Source organism: Mesocricetus auratus, unplaced genomic scaffold, assembly GCF_017639785.1.
Source record: "Mesocricetus auratus isolate SY011 unplaced genomic scaffold, BCM_Maur_2.0 Super-Scaffold_100676, whole genome shotgun sequence".
In the NCBI taxonomy this organism is placed as follows: Eukaryota; Metazoa; Chordata; class Mammalia; order Rodentia; family Cricetidae; genus Mesocricetus; species Mesocricetus auratus.
In genome coordinates this window covers 55,215,992-55,237,049 of record NW_024429266.1, presented here as the reverse complement: position 1 = coordinate 55,237,049, position 21,058 = coordinate 55,215,992, and the positions used below count along the sequence as shown (strand labels likewise).

General features: G+C 50.0%; 1 protein-coding gene and 1 long non-coding RNA gene across 7 annotated transcripts in view; one reads left to right on the top strand and one right to left on the bottom strand.

The window, feature by feature from the left end:
- Window positions 1-586: 586 nt before the first annotated feature.
- Window positions 587-21,058, bottom strand: part of Ppfia4 (PTPRF interacting protein alpha 4) — a 46,549-nt gene continuing 26,077 nt past the window's right edge. For 2 of the 6 annotated variants that reach the window (XR_002383453.2, XR_005874356.1), the window contains exons 19-30: window positions 18,429-18,522; window positions 17,878-17,959; window positions 17,319-17,519; window positions 16,851-16,913; window positions 16,270-16,296; window positions 14,474-14,649; window positions 10,208-10,305; window positions 9,465-9,640; window positions 5,211-5,279; window positions 3,112-3,289; window positions 2,847-2,955; window positions 587-2,647 (exon numbers count right to left, since the gene is read on the bottom strand). Coding sequence is in view for 3 of the 6 variants with exons in the window: in XM_040739032.1 (XP_040594966.1) it covers window positions 2,897-2,955; window positions 3,112-3,289; window positions 5,211-5,279; window positions 9,465-9,640; window positions 10,208-10,305; window positions 14,474-14,649; window positions 16,270-16,296; window positions 16,851-16,913; window positions 17,319-17,519; window positions 17,878-17,959; window positions 18,429-18,522 (1,223 nt within the window). In the remaining 3 variants the exon portion in view is untranslated. The remainder of the gene's footprint in view (window positions 2,648-2,846; window positions 2,956-3,111; window positions 3,290-5,210; window positions 5,280-9,464; window positions 9,641-10,207; window positions 10,306-14,473; window positions 14,650-16,269; window positions 16,297-16,850; window positions 16,914-17,318; window positions 17,520-17,877; window positions 17,960-18,428; window positions 18,523-21,058) is intronic. The other 4 variants (XM_040739032.1, XR_002383455.2, XM_021229138.2 and 1 more) reach the window with 4 other exon arrangements.
- LOC110341495 lies at window positions 3,289-5,740 on the top strand. The gene is made up of 3 exons (XR_002383456.2): window positions 3,289-3,856; window positions 4,470-4,573; window positions 5,506-5,740. It is a non-coding gene; the product is annotated as an uncharacterized LOC110341495 (long non-coding RNA).

Here is a 21,058-nt window from a genome sequence, read left to right as displayed (position 1 = left end):
TATAAGCAAGCCCCAAGTAAATGATTTTTTTAAATAAGTTGACTTGGTCTTTTTCTTTTCTTTTCTTTTCTTTTTTTTTTTTTTTTTTTTTTTGTTATTTCGAGACAGGGTTTCTATGTATTGTTTTGGAACCTGCCGGGGTACTTGCTCTGTAGACCAGCCTGGCCTCGAACTCACAGAGATCCACCTGCCTCTGCCTCACGAGTGCTGGGATTAAAGGCGTATGCCACCCAGCGTGGTCATTGTATCTTAGCAATCAAGAAGTAGCTAAGTAAGCTCATGGGATGTAGAAATGTCAGAGGAATCTGGGTCGCAGTGACTCCAGGCTCAATGTGAAAGTATCCAAGTAGAGGAAAACAGCCAAGCCTGATAAGTAGGCTTCTCACCCTTCACCTTGTTCTACAAACCTTTGTACATACCACCCAAATGCTAACTTTCCCGTCAAGTGCAAGATAAACAGGAGGGTACTGCCTATGTTTCAGAACTCTGAACTTCCTTCCCAGAGCAACAGCAACCCTAAGGTCTGTGAAAGAAGCTCATCATAGTAAGTGAACTTAGTGTTTAATAAAGAAACAGAGGCCATTTGTACATTATCTTAAAACCAGGTTGTTTATTGGTACGTACACACTCACTCACATCCCACACACCCACACACTCCCACACGCACTCACACACACACTCCTGAAGCACTGAGCCAATACAGTACTGAGAAGGGACCTGGTGAGACACAGGAGGCTGGCAAGGAGAGCTTGGGTCACTGGTGACTCTCCAGGAAAAAATAAATATAGTGACCATGAGGCAAGGGGCACACCATGACAGCAGGCTCCCATCACTGCATGCAGATTCCCCATCGCCACCCTCCCTGCTGACCCTGAATGCACCTGGCTTCCCAGTCGCTACCTGTGACATTGAAAATCATGACAGGGTCCCACGGTAGAGGAGGGGCAGGCCTGACTCTCCCACATAGCTAGCCCATAGAGGCCCTAGGAGTCAGATGGTGCTGTCATGCTCAGCTCTTTCCATCTCAGGATGCTGCTTCTTCTCTAACTCCAGCATTCAGGATCGGGGTTCTTTCTCTCTAACCAATTCATGTTCTACTCAATTGTGTCTCATCTTCATCCCCAGCAGCCTGACTGGTAGGGAGGCAGAAACAATGGGACCAAGGACAGGTAGTTGCCTGCCCCAGCCCTGCTGAGCCCATCCAGTCACCCCAATTGGGCAAGCTTTCCTCTACCTGACAGCAACACAAAGCTCTCAGCCCTTTTCAGACAGGGAGTTCTGACTCAGTTCTCCGCCTGCTAGCCTAGCCCCTGTTCAGAATCCCAATAGATGAGATGGCAAACCAGCCACTCTGCTCACCTACAGGACGGCACTGTCTCAACAAACACAACCCAGGCACTTCTTTCCTCTTCCATGAAGTATCAGGTTCTATCGGCCCACCCTGATATGAGGTCCTGAGCTTTCCTAAGGCTAAGGAATGGATCTGGAAGAGGAGGTGATTGACATTCCTCATAAATCTGTCCTGCCCCACCATGCTGCCAGAAAAAGCAATTAAAATAGTGGAAAGAGAGGAGATCAAGAATTTCTTGAGCTGGCCCCAAAAGAACCCCAAAGGAGGACTAGATGGCATGAAGACACGAAAGGGAAACTTGTCTCAACCCACATTGGATACGCTGAACCTGGGACATGATTCACTAAAGTGGAACCCTCCTTTCAGAACAGAGTCAACAGTTCATAATCTGATGTACTCAGTCCAGTAGCAGCTCCAGGTGTGGCTGGGGTATTCCCACTGCCCTTTGGGCTTAGGTAATAAGGCCATCCAAGCTCTCTCTAGTTTACCTGACTGTACCTCCCACTAAGTAAGGGGCTGAAGACTTTCCTTTGACCTCACCCTTGGCCCAAAGCTGTGGGGCTCATTTCTCCCACATATTTGGGATTCTGCATCAGCTTGGGCTCAGAGTTTCTACCTTAGTCTTCCTCAGTTCCCCTCCTGGCTCTAACTGGAGGCACTCAGGTACTCTACACCTCTCATCGCCCATAAACAAGACATGGAGGCAGAAGCTACAAACACTGATGATGGGGTTTGGGGGAGAGGGGGTGATACTATGAAACGGGGTACCAAAACCACTCAGACCATCCAGCACAGCCAGAGTGGAGGGGATCAGAAGGCCAATTAGTCCAAGCAGGACAGAGTCCAAAATGGCCTTTTATTGGAAGGGCCATCTCAGTCCTTGGTCTGGGATTGTGAGCCTGATGAACCCATAGTCCAGACCAAACTAGGTCCAGAAGCGGGAAGGTGGTGACACACTCTCTCAGCGTTGCCCTTCTCTCCCTCCAATAGAATCCCAAGCACCAACAACCTGGGTGCAGCCACAAACAGGAGACCTTGGCCACATCCACCAGAGACTTACAAAAGGGGCACGAAGTAGGACTCAGATAGTGGGGATGCCAAGGGAGTGGATGAGCGTATTCTGAGATCCTGGGCAACTGGAAAGTCACAGAGGTGAGACTGGGAGCCAAGGGAGAAAGGAAACGAGCAGGAGGGGTCAGGGCCGGCTGAGCCTGCGAAACCAGGACACCCACCCTGAGGGCCGTGGCTAGTCCCGGAAGGCGGAGAGCATGTGTCCGTAGAGATAGTGGGAGTGAGCTAAGAGAGAAGAGAGAAACAGGCTCTGTAAGTGGAGGTGGTCCCCCGGGCATGCAGCGGGTAGATGCAGCATGCGGCCAAGCATGAAGCGAAGCAGGAAGGGTAAGCCGGGCGGTGCTGCAGCGAGGGGGCGGCGGCGGCAGGGCGGGCCGGGGCGGAGGCAAGGCGGGCGAGCGCAGCCACAGCCAGGCCCACTTACCCCGAGCCGGGGGCACACCCCCGTCATACCCGGGGCGGGAGGGTGGGGGGTCAGCAGGAGTAGGTCCGGACCGTGGAGGGCTCCAGTCTCTGCGCCCCCGCCGTCCCGGCTGGTAGGAGTCGGCAGCGGCGGGAGAACACACAGAGCGCGCGGGTTAGTGCGCGCCCCACCGCAGCGTTAGTGCAGCGCAGCCTCGGCCTCGCCCCTCTCCAGCCCGCTGGGCCCCAGGGTGCGGGAGGAAGCCCGCGGCCAGCCCCGCACTCACCTTCCGGCATGATCTTCTTGGGCGGGGCGGGTGGGGGCTGCAGTGGGCCCAGCGTGGACACACGGAAGCCCACCGGGAGGGTCTCTGCCGAGGTGCCCAGCATGCCACCACTGTGGTGATCCCGCGGCCGGAAGCGTTTCCTCCAGGAAGGTGCTCGGCGGAACACCTTCTCTTCCCCCCTGCACCAAGGGACATACATACTGGAGTTGCTACTGGTCCCTGAAACTTCCGAACTTCACTCTCTAGCCCTCAGTATTTTCTCCTGTAAGATGAGTGGGGGCTGAAGGGGTTGACTCAAGACATCTTTCACTCAAGATCAAGAAGGAGGTCCCTCCTATCAGGTCTGGTCCAACAGTCAACCCCATGGCTATACCCACCCCAACCTTCCCAACCTGAGGTGGGAGAGCCTACTGCTTTTTTCAAAGTATTTCTCTTTCCAGGCTCCCTACAGGAAGTCACCATCCTTCTGGGGCCTCAATAAAGGTACTATCCAGGTTGCTAGAAAGCACTGCCAAGGATCATGACTTCTAGGCTGCCGTTCTTGGTTCAGCCACATTACTAGCAACATGACCGCTCCAGGTTCGGTTTCCTTATCTGTAAAATGGGAATTCCATCATCATCGGCCTCATCTCATCGGCTACCTGCTCCAGTCAGAGGCATGCTCCTACAAAGGATTCAGGGGGCGACCTCTATCATCTGTTCCTCCTCAATGCTAATCAAGTTTCCAGAATCACTTGGTCTGCAGGTGGGCACCCAGAGCCACAATCCCACGGGGTACCTCACTGCAAGGTGACCTATGGCCACCCACTCACCCTTTGGAGCCCCGGCCTTATCTTCCACCTTTGTTTTCAGGACTGTACAGACCCTGTGATAAGGGTAGAGTGACAGGGGCAGCAGGGCCACTGACCCCGTTTCTGTCTCAATAGCTCCTCCTGTTTCTAGTCCCTTGGGATTTGTAATGTGTGCCCTTGGAATGACAAATGCTGTAATCACTTCTAAAACTCTGTCATAGGCCTGTCCCAAAAGCATTTTACATGCATGTGCAGGATGTTTCGTTATGTTTTCTACTCCTGTTTTCTTCTCCTTTCTCTCTGTGGTGCCCTATGCCCCATGGAACAAAACACATGATTTCTTGTTCTTCCAAAGCATGTGTTCCCTGATCCCGAGTGGTGTCTGGGAATGCTGCCTACCTCAGAAACTGTTAAATGAATGGAAAGCTGGAGTCCTATTCCTTAATTTATCAAGGTCTGAAGACGGAGAACCTATAAATAAACATGGGGGCATACATGCCACAGTGCATCCGTGGAAGTTGAAGGACAAAACTGTAAAGCTGGTTATCTCTTTCTACCTTCCTATAGGCTTCAGAGGCCAAACTCAAGTCATCTGCTTGTACAGCCGGAGTGCTTCCCTGTTGTGCGCCTCAGTTCCCAGCTCTTTTCTAACTTGCTTAAAGCACGGTCAGGTAAGGCAGAGCGACTGGAAAGGTCAAGGCAGTTGGTGATAGGGAAACAGGTCAAGAGGAGGAGAAAGGGCTGGCAGGGCCATCAAAGTCTTCCCTGAACCCAACGGGAAGCCCTGATGCAAAAGTAAAGGGAAGGGTGAAGTTACAGGAGACCTGCGGTCAAAGCCCGAGTTTTTGTTCAGCAGTGTCGAGATTGGGGGTGACAAAGGCCTGAGTTTTTGTTCAGCAGTGCCGACTACCCTGAGGAGCAGAGAGCAGGCTGTCACTCAGCTTCTCAGCAGAGCATCTGTCTTTAAATGCCACACAACCAGAGGACAGGCTGCGGTCTCACCAAGCAGGGAGAGATGTAGTGGAGTCTGAGACACAGAGACAGAAGAGCCACCCCAAAGATATAGCCTCTGGGGACGACCTTTGACCATGCGTGGTTGAGAGGGCTGAGCCTTGAGGTAGAAGATACTAGAAGTATAACACGGGCTTTTGGTCTTGATACCACAAATGATTTTCATAGAGACTTCCCCACAGCTTACTGATGCACGACAATATGCCTCCCCATCCCTGCTGGCTCTCCTCCCTTAGGCTAGCCACTGCTCACCGGCCTACATTGACCAAGGCTCTAAATTCATATCCAGGTACTCACGTCATCCAACTTCCTGTCTGTGCCCAAGGCCAACAGGTTATTGAATTCTCTCTCCATCACTTGACGGGCCTAAAACCCACAGGGTAAGAGAAAGAAAGAGAGGCTCCAGTTAATAGCATTTATGGTTTCTCTTCTAAATTTTCCATTAATTCAGTTTTTATTATTATACATTAGTGTGTGTGTGTGTGTGTGTGTGTGTGTGTGTGTGTGTGTGTGTGTGTGTCTGTTTGCTACTATGTACTGTGGAGGTCAGAGAAGAACTTGCAAGAATTGTTTCTCTCTTTTCACCATGCAGGTCCCAAGGATCAAACTCAGGTCATCCTGCTTGGTGGTCAACTCTTTTTTCCACTGAGTCATCTCATTTCCCCCCTTTATGGTATCTTTCAACTATTTCCTAGAGCCTGAGGGCAGAGATGGGGGGGTGTAAAGAGGTGAGTGCACTTAACTCTTTAGAAACCTCACACATCTTCCTGAGGCTACTGCTTCAAGAAAATCACTAATAGTGTCCTATTAAAAGTCAAACTGTTGAACTTTAGGATCCTTTCTTATGGGACAAATTAGAGTAAATGTCGTTTTAAAAATAGGATTACAGGCCGGGCGTTGGTGGCACATGCCTTTAATCCCAGCACTTGGGAGGTAGAGGCAGGCGGATCTCTGTGAGTTTGAGACCAGCCTGGTCTACCAAGCGAGTTCCAGGACAGGGTCCAAAACAACACGGAGAAACCCTGTCTCAAAAAACCAAAAAAAAAAAAAAAAAAAAAAGGAGGATTACAGAACACATGAATAGACGGATTTTATGTTGGAAAAACTGTCTTCACTAACAGGACTCAAGTTATCAATAACAGAAAGAGGACATGAACTTGGGAGGGAAGAGGAAAGGAGGCACTAGTAGGAATTGGAAGGCAGTAACAGTAGACAAAAAATTGTACAAATATACTCAATTTTCTATGAATAAACACAAATTATATTTTTAAAGCCTATATTTTGTCTCTAAGGAAAAACCATGGCTGACTACACTTTGGTGAGGGCAGGAGAAAGAGAAATAAGCATGCATACCATGGGTAAGCAAAACTTCCTAGGAGTAAATGAAGTCATCTGACAGCGTGCACATTACAAACTCAAACTAAAAGAATTCCCCATCATGGATAATGGGAGCCCTGAGCTGTGTAGCACACAGACACTTTTCTAGACCGCCTCAAATTAACTTATTAAGGAAACTACCAGAGTTGGTGGAGAGGTGCATCAGACATTAAGAGCACTTGTTGCTCTTACAGAGGACTCAGGTTCAGTTCCCAGAACTCATATCAGGTGGCTGACAACTTCCTGCAACTTCAGTTCCAGGGAACCAGAAACAAAATTCTAGCCTCTGCAACACTTGCATGCATATGGTACACACACACACACACACACACACACACACACACACACACACACACAGGCACATACATACAGGCACATACACACATACACATAAAATAAAAAATAAATCAATCAAAAGAAAAAAGAAATGGTGAGGTTTTCAAAACTTTCTGTCACCAGGTATTTCAACCATTGTCCATAAAGGACTCCATACTGTGTCAGATAAATAGGTCAAGAAAATACCAGGTGGTGGTAGTGGATGCCTTGAATCCCAGGAGACAGAGGCAGAGGCAGATGGATCTGGGAGTTCAAGGCCAACTTGGTCTATAGATCCAGTTCCAGGACAGCCAGGGCTACACAGAGAAACCTTGTCTCAAAAAAAAAAAAAAAAAAAAAAGAAGAGGAGGAGGAGGAGAGAAGGAAGAGGAGGACAAGAAGAAGGAAGAAAGGTGAAGGAAAAAGATGAGGGGAAGTAAGGAGGAAATATGCACTCTGAGACAGGAAATGAGAAAGATGGTATGGTGGAAGCGTCACCGCCAGCCCTGGCATCCACATACCCAAAGAGGTATGTTCTGGAATGCTCTGGTAGAAGTTCCATCCTAAACCCCTGAAAGACCCCGAATTTATAGAAATAAAATATAAGCTTAAACAGGGAGGGCACCCCACTAGAGAACTTGGGAAGTGAACAAAGGACCTCATCCCAGGAACTGGCCAAACCACAGAATGGAATGTATGTTTTAGCAACCTTAATTGCAGAAGGGCTGTAAACCCACAAAAGGCCAATTCTGGGCTGCTGACCACCTGTGAAGAACTTACCAGGGTGTCAGAGATGGGCAAACAAGATTTGTGGGAACCACCATTTACTTAGGGAGAGATGATTAACTCTTACCAAGGTTTGAGGAATTTACAATGTGTAGGTCAGGAAGATATCTACTTCCCCTGGTCAGTAGTCACGTAACCCCCCCCCCCCCTCGTCACAAGATAGGGACCCCTCCCAAAGACTTGTGGTTTTTGTCTTTAAAAGCTGATTGTAATTGAACCTCGGGGCCAATCGGTCTAAAAGCTGACCGAGAGGCCCATCTGCAGATGCCTAATTAAAGCCTCTTGCGTGTTGCATCAATTGGCGCGTGGACTCTTGATTCTTGGGGCGATGAATCCAGCTTGGGGACCCCTCCTCAAATCAGGGTACCCCAACACCCCCTCCTCTATCTTGCCAAACTCTGTTGCGTATCAGAAAGCCTGCCAAATGATGACCCTACCCAGGAGATGCTCAAGATCACCCCCACGGGGTATTTAAACTGCCTCCAAGAAAACAAATGAGTAGTTTTTCAGTCTCTCTTTCCTGTCTCCTCTCTGGCGGACTGGAAAGTCATCCGGGTGCATTGTATCCATTAAATGTGGGCTTCTTCTAATTCAGTTTGATTTGGTCTCATTTGGATTGTTGCATCAGCGGAGAGGCTTATCAAGGGTGCAGAAACTTTTCAAAAGAGAAAGCCCATTTCTGGGGGGGAATATCAAGCACAGAATTCTATTAGGATACTGTTTGTCAGAGTGGGAGCGTTATGCCTTACAAATGATCAAAAAGGAAAAGTGTTGTAACATTTCAAATACCTCCTGGATCGTGAGAGGTTAAAAGTACGTGTATCAACTGCAGAGCCCTGCCTGAGCAGGCAGGAAACCTGCAAATGAAGTTAGAGGTGGGCAAGTGTAGAGAAATTGCATTTGGAGGAAATCCAAACTTTTACTAGAAAAGAAAGGTTCCATGCTATGTATTTTGACTGGTCAGTAGGGGTCACAGCAGACAAGTCTACAAACACATTGGCCCTGAATGCTGCCATTACCACCAAGGCCAACGCTGTCCAGAACCAAGAGACAACACAGCCCCACCCTCCCTCAAGCCAAAAAGTATCTGCTCCCAGAATAGCCAGCACAGCTAGTGGCTGAATTTCAAAAGCAATCTGACAGCTGCAAACAGTTCAGACAAGGGCAGCTAAAATGATCAGGGGCAGCAGCCAGTCTACACAAGGGAAGGCTAAAAGAATTAAGACCGTTCTGTCTAGAGAGACAAAGGCTTGGGCCCAGAGGCAATATAATCAGAGTTTATGAAATTCACAGTTCTTACAAAAGGGGAGAACCGGTCACATAACAAACATCCTCACCAAGCTAAACTGTAAGGAAGAGGCGGATCTTTCCCCAGGGGGAGCCCACAGAGGCATATTTAGGACAACTAAAATCAAGAAGCACTTTACACAACTGTGAGTGCATCTAGAATCCATCACCCACAGGAAGTTAGAAGGGCCAAAAATATAAACAGGGTCAAGATAATGTAGGTATATTCCTTGATAAAAGTTATAATAATAATTAAGAAATGTAATGGAAGGAGATGTCTAATCTTTTGAGCTGCTGACAGGAAGGCAAAGCCCTGGTAGGGAGTGTCTCTGGACTGTGCCCACTGGTATATTTAGTCTGCTGAAGTCTAGAGGCCCAGGAGCAGATCCCTGCAGTAGATACAGGCTCTATGGTCCCTGCGGGGCCCAGGGCTTGTTCTTCTCTATGAAAAGTAGGGTCAGAGAAGCAACTTAAAGAAAAGGAAAGTACCAAGCCTCAGCTATGAAAGAGGCTTGGGAAGACCTGGAGTGACCCACAGCCTCGTGGTGACAAGAAAAATATCAAATACCTGTATGTGAAACACACACATTCCCTAAGGAGCTTTGGCAATGCACCAGGACCACTCAGAGGTCTGAGCACACTGCACCCTCTAGGATAGACCAAAACACACACACACACACACACACACACACACACACACACACACGCACGCACGCACGCACGCACGCACGCACGCATAAAAGCATGCATGCAGGATAGGTGGATGCTGACTGACTGAAGGACTACCTGGGTGTTCTGTGTGGGGATTTGCAGAACCAAGGCCAGGGTGTTGTGATCGAAGTTCTCATCCAGGGCCAGCAGAGCACCATGTACACCACTCTCATGTAGATTTCCTGCATAGTCCCTTAGCCCAATAGACTGGACCCAGTGGACCATCTGGTCATTGGTCCAGACCAGCACATCTGGAGGGTAGAGGAAGAAATGAACAAGAAGACAACATGGCTGGCCCAGGCTCTTCCAGGTACAGAAGTCGTTCCCTAGACGCAGAGGCCCAGTTACCCGGCTCCCTAGCTCCTACTCCATCCCTAACTTCCCACATCTTTCTGTCCTCCACGGCATCTGGCTTCTTGCTGGGCCAGCGTCACCTCACTGCATCTCTGCCAGCTACAACACTTTTCTTCCTGGAGTCCCAGAATGGGTCATTCTCCCACCCCAGGCCAAAGTGACCTACCTTATTCTTTCTGCTTTCAGAGTCCTGTCTAAAACCTGCCTCTTTACCATCCAACTAACTGTCCCCCTTCCCCCAGGTCACCAGCTTCTATGAGCACACCAGTCTACAGCACCATCCCAGAGGTCACATCAGTAGCCACTGTCTGAGGGACGTGGAACTCCATCTGAGTGGACGGAATGTGTGTACTGCATCCGACGGGCTGGGGTCGTAGTCACCTCTCAGATCTGAGTCTTCCCTGAGGCTCATTGGGCCCCAGACTGGAGGTGGAAGCAAGCTTCCCCAAGCCAGACCAGCTTACCCTTGATCTCATGCTGGCTCTCCTCACGCCTCTTCTCCAGCTCCTTCCGGTCATAATTCAGCCTCTTCAGACACATGATGCCATACTGAAGACTGGTTCTGTAGGCACACAGCACCTAAGCCAGGGCTTTGGTGTGGCCACATTCCCGTTCACATGACCCCCATTCGGTACAGACCCACGGTACCCGGCACAAAGAACACCCAGGGCTTGTGCCTGATTTGAGGTTACTTCTACCTCCTGCTGCTTACACGCCCCCCTACTTCAGGGAGGAAGGGCCTATGAAGGTCTCGACTGTCACCTTGGTTAGAACGCACCACCTAGTCTAGCAGATTAGTCAAACGCATCTCTGGATGTGTCTTCAAGGGCATTTCCAGAGGTGATTAGGGAGGTTTGAGACCCATCCTGAATCTGGGCAGCTCCATCCCACAGGCTGGGAACCAGATGGAATAAAAGGGGAGCCAGAGACAGCATAAGAGCCGAGACATTCTCTCTGCTTCCCTCTCCACAAGGGCACAAACCAGGAGTAAAAATGAATCCTTTCTCTCCCAGGCTGTGTCAGGTACTCTGTTCCAGCAAGAAGAAACTAACAAAGGCCCTGGCTGGGGAAGGGCTTTGGATGAAACTAGCATGTCCCTTCTTTGCAGGCATTGGGACAGTAAAGACTAACCACCACTCACAATCAAAGGAAAAGGAAATCTAAGATACTCCCCTTCATATTGCCATCTCACTCAGTCCTTTTGATGGCTTACAAGATGCCAAAGATGTCCCCATCCCTGACCAACGTGCTCTGTGTGCTGCAATCACAGTGACTCCCGTGCTGTTCCTCACACACAGAAGACTCTGAGGCCTGGGTGCCTCAGGGCCTTTGCACTGGTTGCTATGCCTAGGACATCCCACCCCTTCTCTAAATCGTTCACGCTTTCTTCACCTGTCTCTATTCAAATGTCTCCTGCTCAACAACTCAGCAGACTCACAATACTCCAGCACCACCTCCACCCCACACTCACACACTAACCTGGCCTAATTTTTTTCCTAGCTCCTTAACTATCTTATCTTGCCAAGTCAGAATGTACACTTCATGAGGTCAGGGGACTGTTTAACTTAACTGGTCATAAATCTCTAGAACATCATAGGTGTTCTATAAGTGCTTAAGGATGCGAGAAAACTACTTACATAACTTACTAACTATACCAAAAGAGCAGCAGGTCATAGAAACAACTTACAGAACTTACTAACTATACCAAAAGAGCAGCAGGTCATAATAAGTGGTGAATAAATAGCAAGTCAGGCAGAGAACCTTGGGTTAGAAGGGACCCCACAGCCATTAATCTGAGCTCCTCCAAATCTGGACTCACCCACCCTACAGCACTTCCACACCAGAAACCCCTCCAATGGTGAGCAGCTCATCACACTGGGACAAATGTAATCCAAGGTATTCAGGAGACTGAAGCAAGAGGACCCCAAGTTCAAGGGTTATTACAGAATGAGCTCAAGACCAGACAACTTAGTGAGACCCTGTCTCAAAATACAAAAAAGGCCAGGGGGGCCAGGCAGGCACAGTGGCACATGCCTATAAACCCTACACTTGGAAGTAGAGACAGGAGGATCAGAAACTCAAGGTCATCCTTGGCTACACAGAAAGTTTAAGGCCATTCTGAGTCACATGAGTCCCTGTTTCAAAGACAGGGAGGGGTGGCTTGGGGTAAAGCTCACTGTCAGCATGCCTGACTGCCTGTGTAAAGATCCAAGTGTTGCAACAAAGGAATACAATCCAGACCTAAGAACATGCTTTTAAGGCCAGGCATGAGGGCTCACGCCTGTAATCCCAGTATTTGGGGGACAGGACAGAGGTGCTGTGATTTTGAGGCCAGCATGAGCTGCAGAGTGAGTCCTTGTCCCAAACTCAAAAAGAAAATGTTATTGGAGTGTTGAGTGAATGGCAGAGGCGAAGTGTATGGTGATACCCGGGAACCTGAAGCACCCGAGGAGCTGCCCTATAGTACGTGGCGGGCTGGCTTTCTCCCCTCTCCTCACAGTGTGGCTGAGGGAGGACCCTTGCTGTCCTGGTAAGATTGGAGGTCTATCCCTGCAGTCCATCAGGCTGGCCGAGGAGCAACACATCTCCTGCCTATCAGTCACATTGGAGGAGACAGGTGCAGCTGGGTCTGGCAGCTTCCCAGGCAAAGACAAAAGACTCCCTTTCAGCGAGGGGTGATGGGCAGAGAAGACGTAGCTTAGCTTCCCGGCAGCCCTCACAAGTCGCTGCGGGGTCAGAAAGGCTAAGGGGCCCAGGACTGAACTTGAGTCCTCAGACTTAGTTCCTTCCACCTGCGCTCTGTCATCATCCCTAAGCTACTGCTCCCTCCTATGCCTCAGTTACCTCATCCATGAAGTGGTTAACCAGATCCTGTCCATATTTAAACCTCTGTGGCATATCAAAGTCCTGAAGGAACTAGAAAAGTCACAAAAACTAGAAAAGTCTTACTATCTGCTTGAGGCAAAGCCCTGGATTAAGTAGCAAGTCGGGCTACAAGAAGATGGGCAAGAACATTTAGTGCAGTCAGCTCTTAGAGCCATCCCCACCAGCCCCACTCTGCAGTGCTGACTGGGAGTAAGCCGTGATACTGGCTGTCGTTCATGCGCTAGCTGGGAAGCAGGCTGGAGGGGCTGTTGCATCCAGGCTGCAGTGTGGCCATGGAACTTCCCATTTTTTCAAGAGAAGCCAGGATCCCAGACATTTAGATAGAAATTCCTGTTAAAACAGTGGCAGCTGAGCCTGAAGAGATGGCTCAGTGGTTAAGAGCACTGGCAACTCTTCCAGAGGACCTTGGTTCAATTCCCAGCACCCACTGATGACTCACAATGGTCTGATGTCCTCTTCAGTCCTCCACAGGCAATAGGGACACCTGATTCATAGACATACAAGCAGGTAAAACACCCATACACATAAAATAACAACATAATAAAAATTAAAACAAAACCAAAATACTGGCAACCAAATTCATGATTTTAAAAAACACATGGGCCAAATAAAATGTCTCTAGGCCAAATTCTGCTCCCAGGATGCCAGCGTGGGACCTCCACCATGACAGGTTTGGACAGATCTTTTCAGTCAAAGAAGACAAGGATTAAGTGACACTGCATAAAGGGACATAGGTCCAAAGCTGAGGGACCCCCACTGGTGATACACAAGCGCAGCGAGTCCATGGTCCCTGTGGCGGTGCGCTGGTCCCTCCTGTGTTTGAACATTTGGTCTCCAGATAGCGGCGCTGGTTGGAAACGGCATGGAGCTCATAGGAGGCAAAGCCTCATTAGGTGAAATAAGCCTTGGGGGTGGCTTTTGAAGGTTTACAGCCTGGCCTCACTCACTGTTCTTTCTCTACTTCCTAGGTGCAAACGTGATAGGATCAGCCAGCTTCCTGCTCCTAAGCCGTTGCCTCCCCTGCCTGCTGCCATGTCTGTCCCACCATAATGGTCTGGAACTGTAAGCCAAAATAAATCCTTTCTCCATTAAGCTGTTTTGTCAAGGCATTTTTTTTAAATCACAGCAACAGTAAAGAAACTAATACAGATGCTTAATATTGATTATCAGTGTGAGGGTATCTATAATTGTCTAAAACATGAGCCTCGGGGCTCTGTGAGGAATTATCTAGATTAGGTTATCCTGTAGCCCATCTTTGAGGGATTATCTGGTTAGACTAATTGAGGTATGACAGTCCTCCCTAACGGTGGGTAGCGCCAGTCCCTGGGGTGGGGCCCTCGACTGTCTAGAAAGGAGAAAACCAGCACAGCACGGCATCCATCTCCCTCTTCTCCCTGACTACTGGAGCAGAGCGGCCAGCTGCCTCCCGTTCCTGCCCTCTTCATGCCTCCATCATGATGGGCTGTGCTCTGCAACTGTGAACCAAAATGAGCCCTTCCTTCCCTACGTTGCTTTTGACAGGGTATTTCATCACAATGACGACACAACCTAGAAGAAATACTGTGCCTAAACTCAGTGCCAGATTCACTGTAAGCCTTCTTGGTTAACACGGAGAAGTCAGCAAGCCCAAAGACAAGCAAGGAAATTCAGAGTGAGAGGGAACTCTCAAAGATGATGCTAATGAAAAAATGACTTGTGTCCTAAGGGTTAAAGGCGACATGATCAAATTCACAAACTGCAGAATGGGACAAGAACATGGGAGAGTTTCATAGCAGGGAAACAGAGGCCCAGGGCTTGGGGAGAGGCCACACCTAGGTGGTGGCTCTAGCTCCAGCCTCGCTCACCGATGGAAACTGTCCACCATCTTGAGGTGGACCCGCAGGTCCTTCTTGGTGAGGTGATCCAGCATCCGTGCATCCACCAGGCACTCCATGAAGTAACTGCGGTACTGAGGGAGCCCCAGGCTGGGCAGCCATTCATTTCCAATCCATTCGTGATTCATGTCTCCATAGGCCAGGGTCTGGGGACACGAGAGGGAAGAGGTCATGGTGGGGGCAGTGCCAACAGGTTAGCGATGGCATATCTATTTGGGAGGAATGCCACTCCTCCCTCCACCCATGAGGAAGGGCAAGCTGCTCAGTAACACTTCACAGCTGGTTTGCACTAAGGTCTGGCAGTGATGGGAAGTGATAGACGCATTTCAGGGTCTCAAAATGACCCAGGTCTGCTCCGCTATCAGCTGTCTACACCAGCGAACAAGAGCAAGGAGCAGAAAAAATAGAGTCCTTCCTGTCACCTCTGCCTGTGCAGTGTGTGGACACCTTGCCTCCCTTATCTCAGCTGGCCTCAAGCCTGCTGAGGTAGAAGAGCCCAGGTTACACTGGATCTGCAAACAATGACAGCCTGGCTCTGGGGAACAGCTGGCTCCATGGTCCAAGGAATGATTAAGTGCTACCTGAAGACAGAAAACCAAACAAGGGACAGTAGCCTGTGTCTGGACAGCTGGCTTGTTTCCCTAAGGCCTGTCGCCTCTCCAGGAATTCTCCAGGTCACTGCCACCTGTCTCATGGGGCCTGCACTATGTCTCAATGCCTCTGGATGACAGCCCCAGGGGCTCCTCGACCACTCAGATCTCTAAGGGTTCAGTTTCGGTAGCACCTCTACCACCTCTCCCTTACCTGCTAGATGTTTCCAGACTGAAAAGTTCTAATTTTAAAGGAGATTTTACATGCTGATATATGTGAAATTGTATGCCACGTACGTTTACTACCAAGGATACAAATGAAGTTACCCTCCAAGGTCAGCATCCAGGTTCAGAACTAGTATAGCCTCTACGCTTCCCCTGGCATTCCATTCCACATGGCCCTCCCCACGCAAAACTGCTATACTCTTATTTTCTACCACTCTTCTACCCTTGGAAACAAGGCTTTACAATTGTCAGAGTATATATTCACTGAACAATACAGTCATTAGCTTGGTGTGTTTTTTTGATTTATCAAATTCCATAAAGCCATCAGGATCAGCATTTTCTCTTAGCATTACATTTCTGATGCCTCTAGTGTCGTATCAGGAGGTTGTGCTGTCACTGGTGTGGCCAGTAAGAACAAGCATGGCTGCACTGCCTCATTCTCCACCACAGTAACAACTACCTCACACGTCCCTGCGCTTGTCAACATTGTCCTCCCAATCCATTACACTGCTAGTGTTATCCCTTCACTCATTTGGAAAGTTTAGAAGGGCCGATCTTGTAGGTGTTAAATGAGTATGTGCTCACGAGGTAAAGGAGTGAAAGGCTCATTCACCAGGGTGTCCTTTGGAAGGATAAGGAATGGAAGAAAACTGTATGAATCTAAGTTTCATCGTTCATGAAAAGAGCATCGAACTGTGCAGGGTCTGGCATGCTGGGGGCCCAGCCCCCCAGTGCTCCTCACATGCCATCCTAGGAAAGCAAGAAGGGAATGAAAAGGGAGTTTGCGGGGGGGGCAGGAACTTTGTCCATGGCCCCACAATTGACAAGCGCATGCACACACTGGACTCGGCCAGCTGTGCCATTCAGAGAGCCTGGTGGAAGGATGCTGCCCTGACTTCTAAGAGTAATTCTGATGAGGGAGGGAGGGAGGGAGGGAGGGAGGGGTCTTACCTGGGCCCAGCTGCCCTCCTCACTGTCCTAGCAGGAACCAGTGCCGCATGTCAGGGGAGACACGAAAGTCAAGAAACCTGGAGCCTCCACCCAGGCTCCCCCAAAAGAGGGGAAAAGATACCCCAGTAACTTGTAGGTGACCAGGACAAGCTCACTGGGACAGTTGAGAAAACTGATGTGTACATGCATGTTTGTGGTGAGGGTAATACATTTGTGAGGCAAAAACATGCTTCCACAGTTCCCAGGCTTGACTGGCAAGATGCCAGGCACTCCCAGTCTTCCCTCCTACTCCAACAAGGACCAAGCCAAGAACGGGGAGCTGGTGACTCAGGCCCACAACAGGGTTGAGCCCTCTGTGGTGCAAAGCTGTTAAGGGTCTTATGGCCCCTGGAACAGAACCTCCAATGCACACTACACTGACTCCCAAACTCACCTTGCCCTCCCACAGACTTCCACCCTGACAACAGAATGGGTAACATCAGGGATGCTAGGTCTCTGCCAGTCCTCCTGGCTTCCCACACTCTTCTCTTAATCTTCATGAGTGGCACCCGTGGAGTTCTTGGGCCAAGGGGCAGACTCACTGTTTTGGTAGATGTTGCCAGAGTTTCCATCTCTTCATGGGTCACCCAGACATTCCCTGAAGACTGCAGGAGGAAAGGAAAGCACCCTGGTCCTGGATCCCCAGCGGGAGATCCCAAGTACAACTCTCTCTTCCCCCAACTCCACCCATGGGTCCAGCCCACAGCTCCCCATGGTCTAGTTCTAAGCAGCCCATCCTAGAAACTCTCCAGAGATCTGAAATGCAATTATTGCCAGGCAGGCATGGAGAGATGGAGCCTATGGGTGGTCCATGGGAGGCAGGGAACCAGACCCCCTGGGATCCTCCTAGAATTGACACTGTACTCTCCTGAAGACCAGGGAGAGCCTTCTGTGGAGATGGGAAGTTAAGAAAGACCTTAATGCTCCCCTCTTCCTAGAGACCAATGGGAGACTGTATAAAACACTACATCAGGACCTCTGTAGATGTGAGGGTGAAGGAGGCTACTCACAGTCCTGGAGGTAGGTGGGGCTGAGGGGCTAGTCAGTGACACCATCTCCTGGATGGCCAAGCGGAGCTTGAGCCGGTGCAGGGCATTGCTGATGCCAATTTCCCGCTGGATCTCTGTGTCTGACAGGGCGGACATGATGGCACCACTCTTGACATTGGCCCGGCAGGCCGCCACATACCAGGCAGGCATCCCTACCCAGAGCTGCAGACATGGAGCATACTCAGCATCACCTGGGTGGTTACTCCTAGTGCACCCTGCTGGAAGAGTCATTCTGCCTGTGAAAGCTGATGCCTCTGTAATGTGTTCCCTTTTTCTTGGCATGGCACATACGTATTCATCTGGGAGAAACACTCTGGTAAAGTTATAGGGACGTCATGCCTGCTGCTCCAGAAGTCCTTATCTCACCAAACAAAGATGCAAAGCAAACCTCAAGAGCAGACACAAGAGACCTAAGTTCAGAGAGGACTATCCTGACCTGGGTAGAGATGGGGAGACCAACAAACCTACCCCACATGGTCTTCCCTCCAGATCCCAGAGTGTCTCCCCTGCCCAGGCTCACCTCCAGCCAGGAGACCACCGTGGGGCCATCCCATTGAGCAAAGGGCATTCCTTTTCGGCGAGCATCTTCAAGTAGCTGGTGTCTTGGGGGAGGAACAACAGGCTCACTAGTCTTTTTTTTTTTTTTCCCTCTCAACCAGGCTGACTCCTGGAGACCACTCCAGGCTGGGCCAGGAGCTGGCATTCGTACTTCCCCAGCTTCCCACCCTTGAATTCTTCTGCTCTATGCCTGAAGCAATATGAAACTTCCAAGTGGGGCAGGAACACCCCCCATGCCCACAGTGCTCTCACACCTCACACACACTGACTTAGCCATCTCCATGTGCCCTGCAAGAGAACCATGGGTCAGATTACTCTCCAACAGCCCTCTTGCTTCCTGTTCCCTAGGATCAACCTAAGACCCTGCTCTCAACTCGGGACCGCTCAGATGTGCCCACATGGGCTGAGCCTTGCTGGGCTCTGTCTCTCTGAGCTCAGTCTATGACAAAACATGGTAAGGAAAGTGGCTGGGGGCCTTGGCCACCCTAGTTGCACCTGGCCAGAGGCTCTTACTTCTTTTTCAGTCGCCGGTCCTTCTCTGCCTGGGTTCCCAGCTTGGCAGGCACCATTGGTTCCTGCAGACTGAGCTCCGAGTCTGTGAGCAGAACTGGAAAGGAAGACATGGGCATGTCAGCAGCCACTCTGCTTCTGCCTTGGCCTGGGCCAAGGAAACCAAGAAGCAGCAGCAGACGCCTCCTCAGCACAGAGCAGCACCCCAGCCAAGTCTGAAGGGTTCCTGCTTACTCCCAGGGATGTCTCCCAAAGGCTCCACATTCCAGGCAGCCCCAGAGTGACACCAGTTGGCTTATCCCCTGGGGATCCTCAGTCCTAGGAGTGTTTTCCAGAGAGACGGACCAGAGTTGTCCCACTCTAGAACCCTAGGCAGAGCCCCTGACTTCTCTAAGCTACATCCTGGGTAAATATGAATAGACATGGACAAGAATTCAGAAATAACTATCCTGACTTGATAAAACAAGTTTTGGGCAATATCTCTAGCCGCATGCACACCCCGCTTTTTCTCCCTTTCTCCCTCTCTCTCTCCATGTGTATGTCTGTCTTCCTCTGCCTTTCTGTCTCTCTCTGTGCTCACCCCCACACGCTTTCATTTCCCAACAGTCTCTATGTGCACTGACAGCACACGCATACACACACACACACACACACACACACACTGGGTGTGCTTTTGCATATCAGTCTCTTTCATCAAGTGCATTCACTTGCACAGACTACAAAGGGGAACACTCTTCACTCTCTTCTATTAATGATCTCCCAGATTCATGATGAGACTCTGGAGAATTCCTGAGAAAGGGCATTGTCCCTAAAGTCACTGTAGGCCTGGCCACTCTGGTTCACATGGCACCAGATGTGGAGAATGCAGAAACTACTTAGGTGTCAGTACTGTGCGAGGAGCAAGAAATCACACAACTTCTCACGACATGCCTCTGCCACCAAGCAGACCCTCCTGAGGCTGGCTCCACACACCCTTCTTGCGTGCTTTGCCTTACTCCCAGGCTGAGGCTCTCACATCTGGAGCAGAGACACACACCCTCCCCATCCTCCTCTTCACTCAGATAGCTGTGTTCTGATTCACGCCTTCCTTGGAATGTGAAGTCGGGGAAGGTCTAATTATACACTTAGGTCCAAAAGTTCCTTCCTTCTGATTCAGCAATGTTCCCACTGCTCCGGGGGGCTTCTCACTCTCTTCTTATCAGGAGCTGGCCTGGGTTAGCCATCCATTCCGCTGCCCCCATCTCTCCACCTCTCCCTCCTCTACTGGAGCAGACAGTGGCACGCACAGCCCTTTCTCTGCAGCTTTCCCTCCTTAAGCTGCACCCTCTCCCAGTATCCCCTTCTTGTCTTAGCTAAATTCAGTAAACGCACAAGCTTCCGCTGCAGAGCTGCCCAGGGAAGAAAAACCTGTCCTCGTCCCCAGACCCTCCACAGCTACTGCTGGGTCCTGAAGCACCTTGGCCATCTCCACAGCACAGTGTTTGGGAATAATCTCCTTGGTTTTTCACTTTTAATCAGCTGCCAGGCTTCCTGAAGAGCTATGGCACCATCCCCTTGTACTGTGCTGAACTGGGGTTACTTGATGTGTGAACCAATGACTGGGGCAATGATGGAAAGAGAAGGAGGGAGAGAAAGGGGAGGAAAGGAAAGGAGGGGCGGAACAAGGGAAGGGGAAAGCAGACGTTTATCGTGTGCCTTCCACACGCCAAGCGTGCCCAAAGCTTTGCACCGCCACGTGATGACAGAAGATCACTCCTGTCCAGTAAAAAAACTACCAGGCCAGAGAATCTGCAATCCCAGTGCTCAGGATGCAGAGGCAGGAGGCTTACCACGAGTTTAAGACCATCCTAGGCTATGTAACAAACATAGCATGATACATTATGCTATGTATCAAGGCTACATAGCAACTCTCTCTCTCTCTCTCTCTCTCTCTCTGTCCTTCTCTCTCTCTCTCTCTCACACACACACACACATACATACACACCTACACAAATAAACAAACAACAACAAAAAACACGTAAGTTATAATTAGACCCAGGCTGGTAGCTCAGGCCTATAATCCCAGCTATTGAAAAACTGAGGCAGAAATATCATAAGTTCAAGGCTAGTGTGGAATACAGAGTGCATTTCAAGGCCAGCTTGGACAACACAGTGGAACCCAGTCTTAAAATAAACAAAAGGCTCTGGACAAAGCCCAATGGTAGAACACTTGTCTAGTATGGAGGAGGCCCTGAATTCAATCCCTCGTAAGGAAACAAAGCAGATTTCATCCTGAGTCTTGTGAAAACCAGATGGACTTAGAAGTAAAATCTAGAGGGGACCCAACTCTTAGGGAGCTAGTACAGTTACCCTGCAGGTCCTATAAGGCACACCAGAGACGCTCCAGAGTGGAAACATCTGCAGGGAGCCAACTCTGACTCCATACAGACTCCCCACTGTGGCATGCCACCATACGAGGTAACCGGCCCAGCATGACCCAGCTCTAAGAAAACCTCATCTCTCCAGTCGAGAGTTGTTGGTGTTTGGTTCACACCTATAAGCCTGAGACAGGCGAGCAAGGCTGGGCAGAAGCAGACCCTCCCTCCTGCTGTGGATGCCCCAATGCCCGCCCAGCCCTCTGCTGTGAAGGGGGC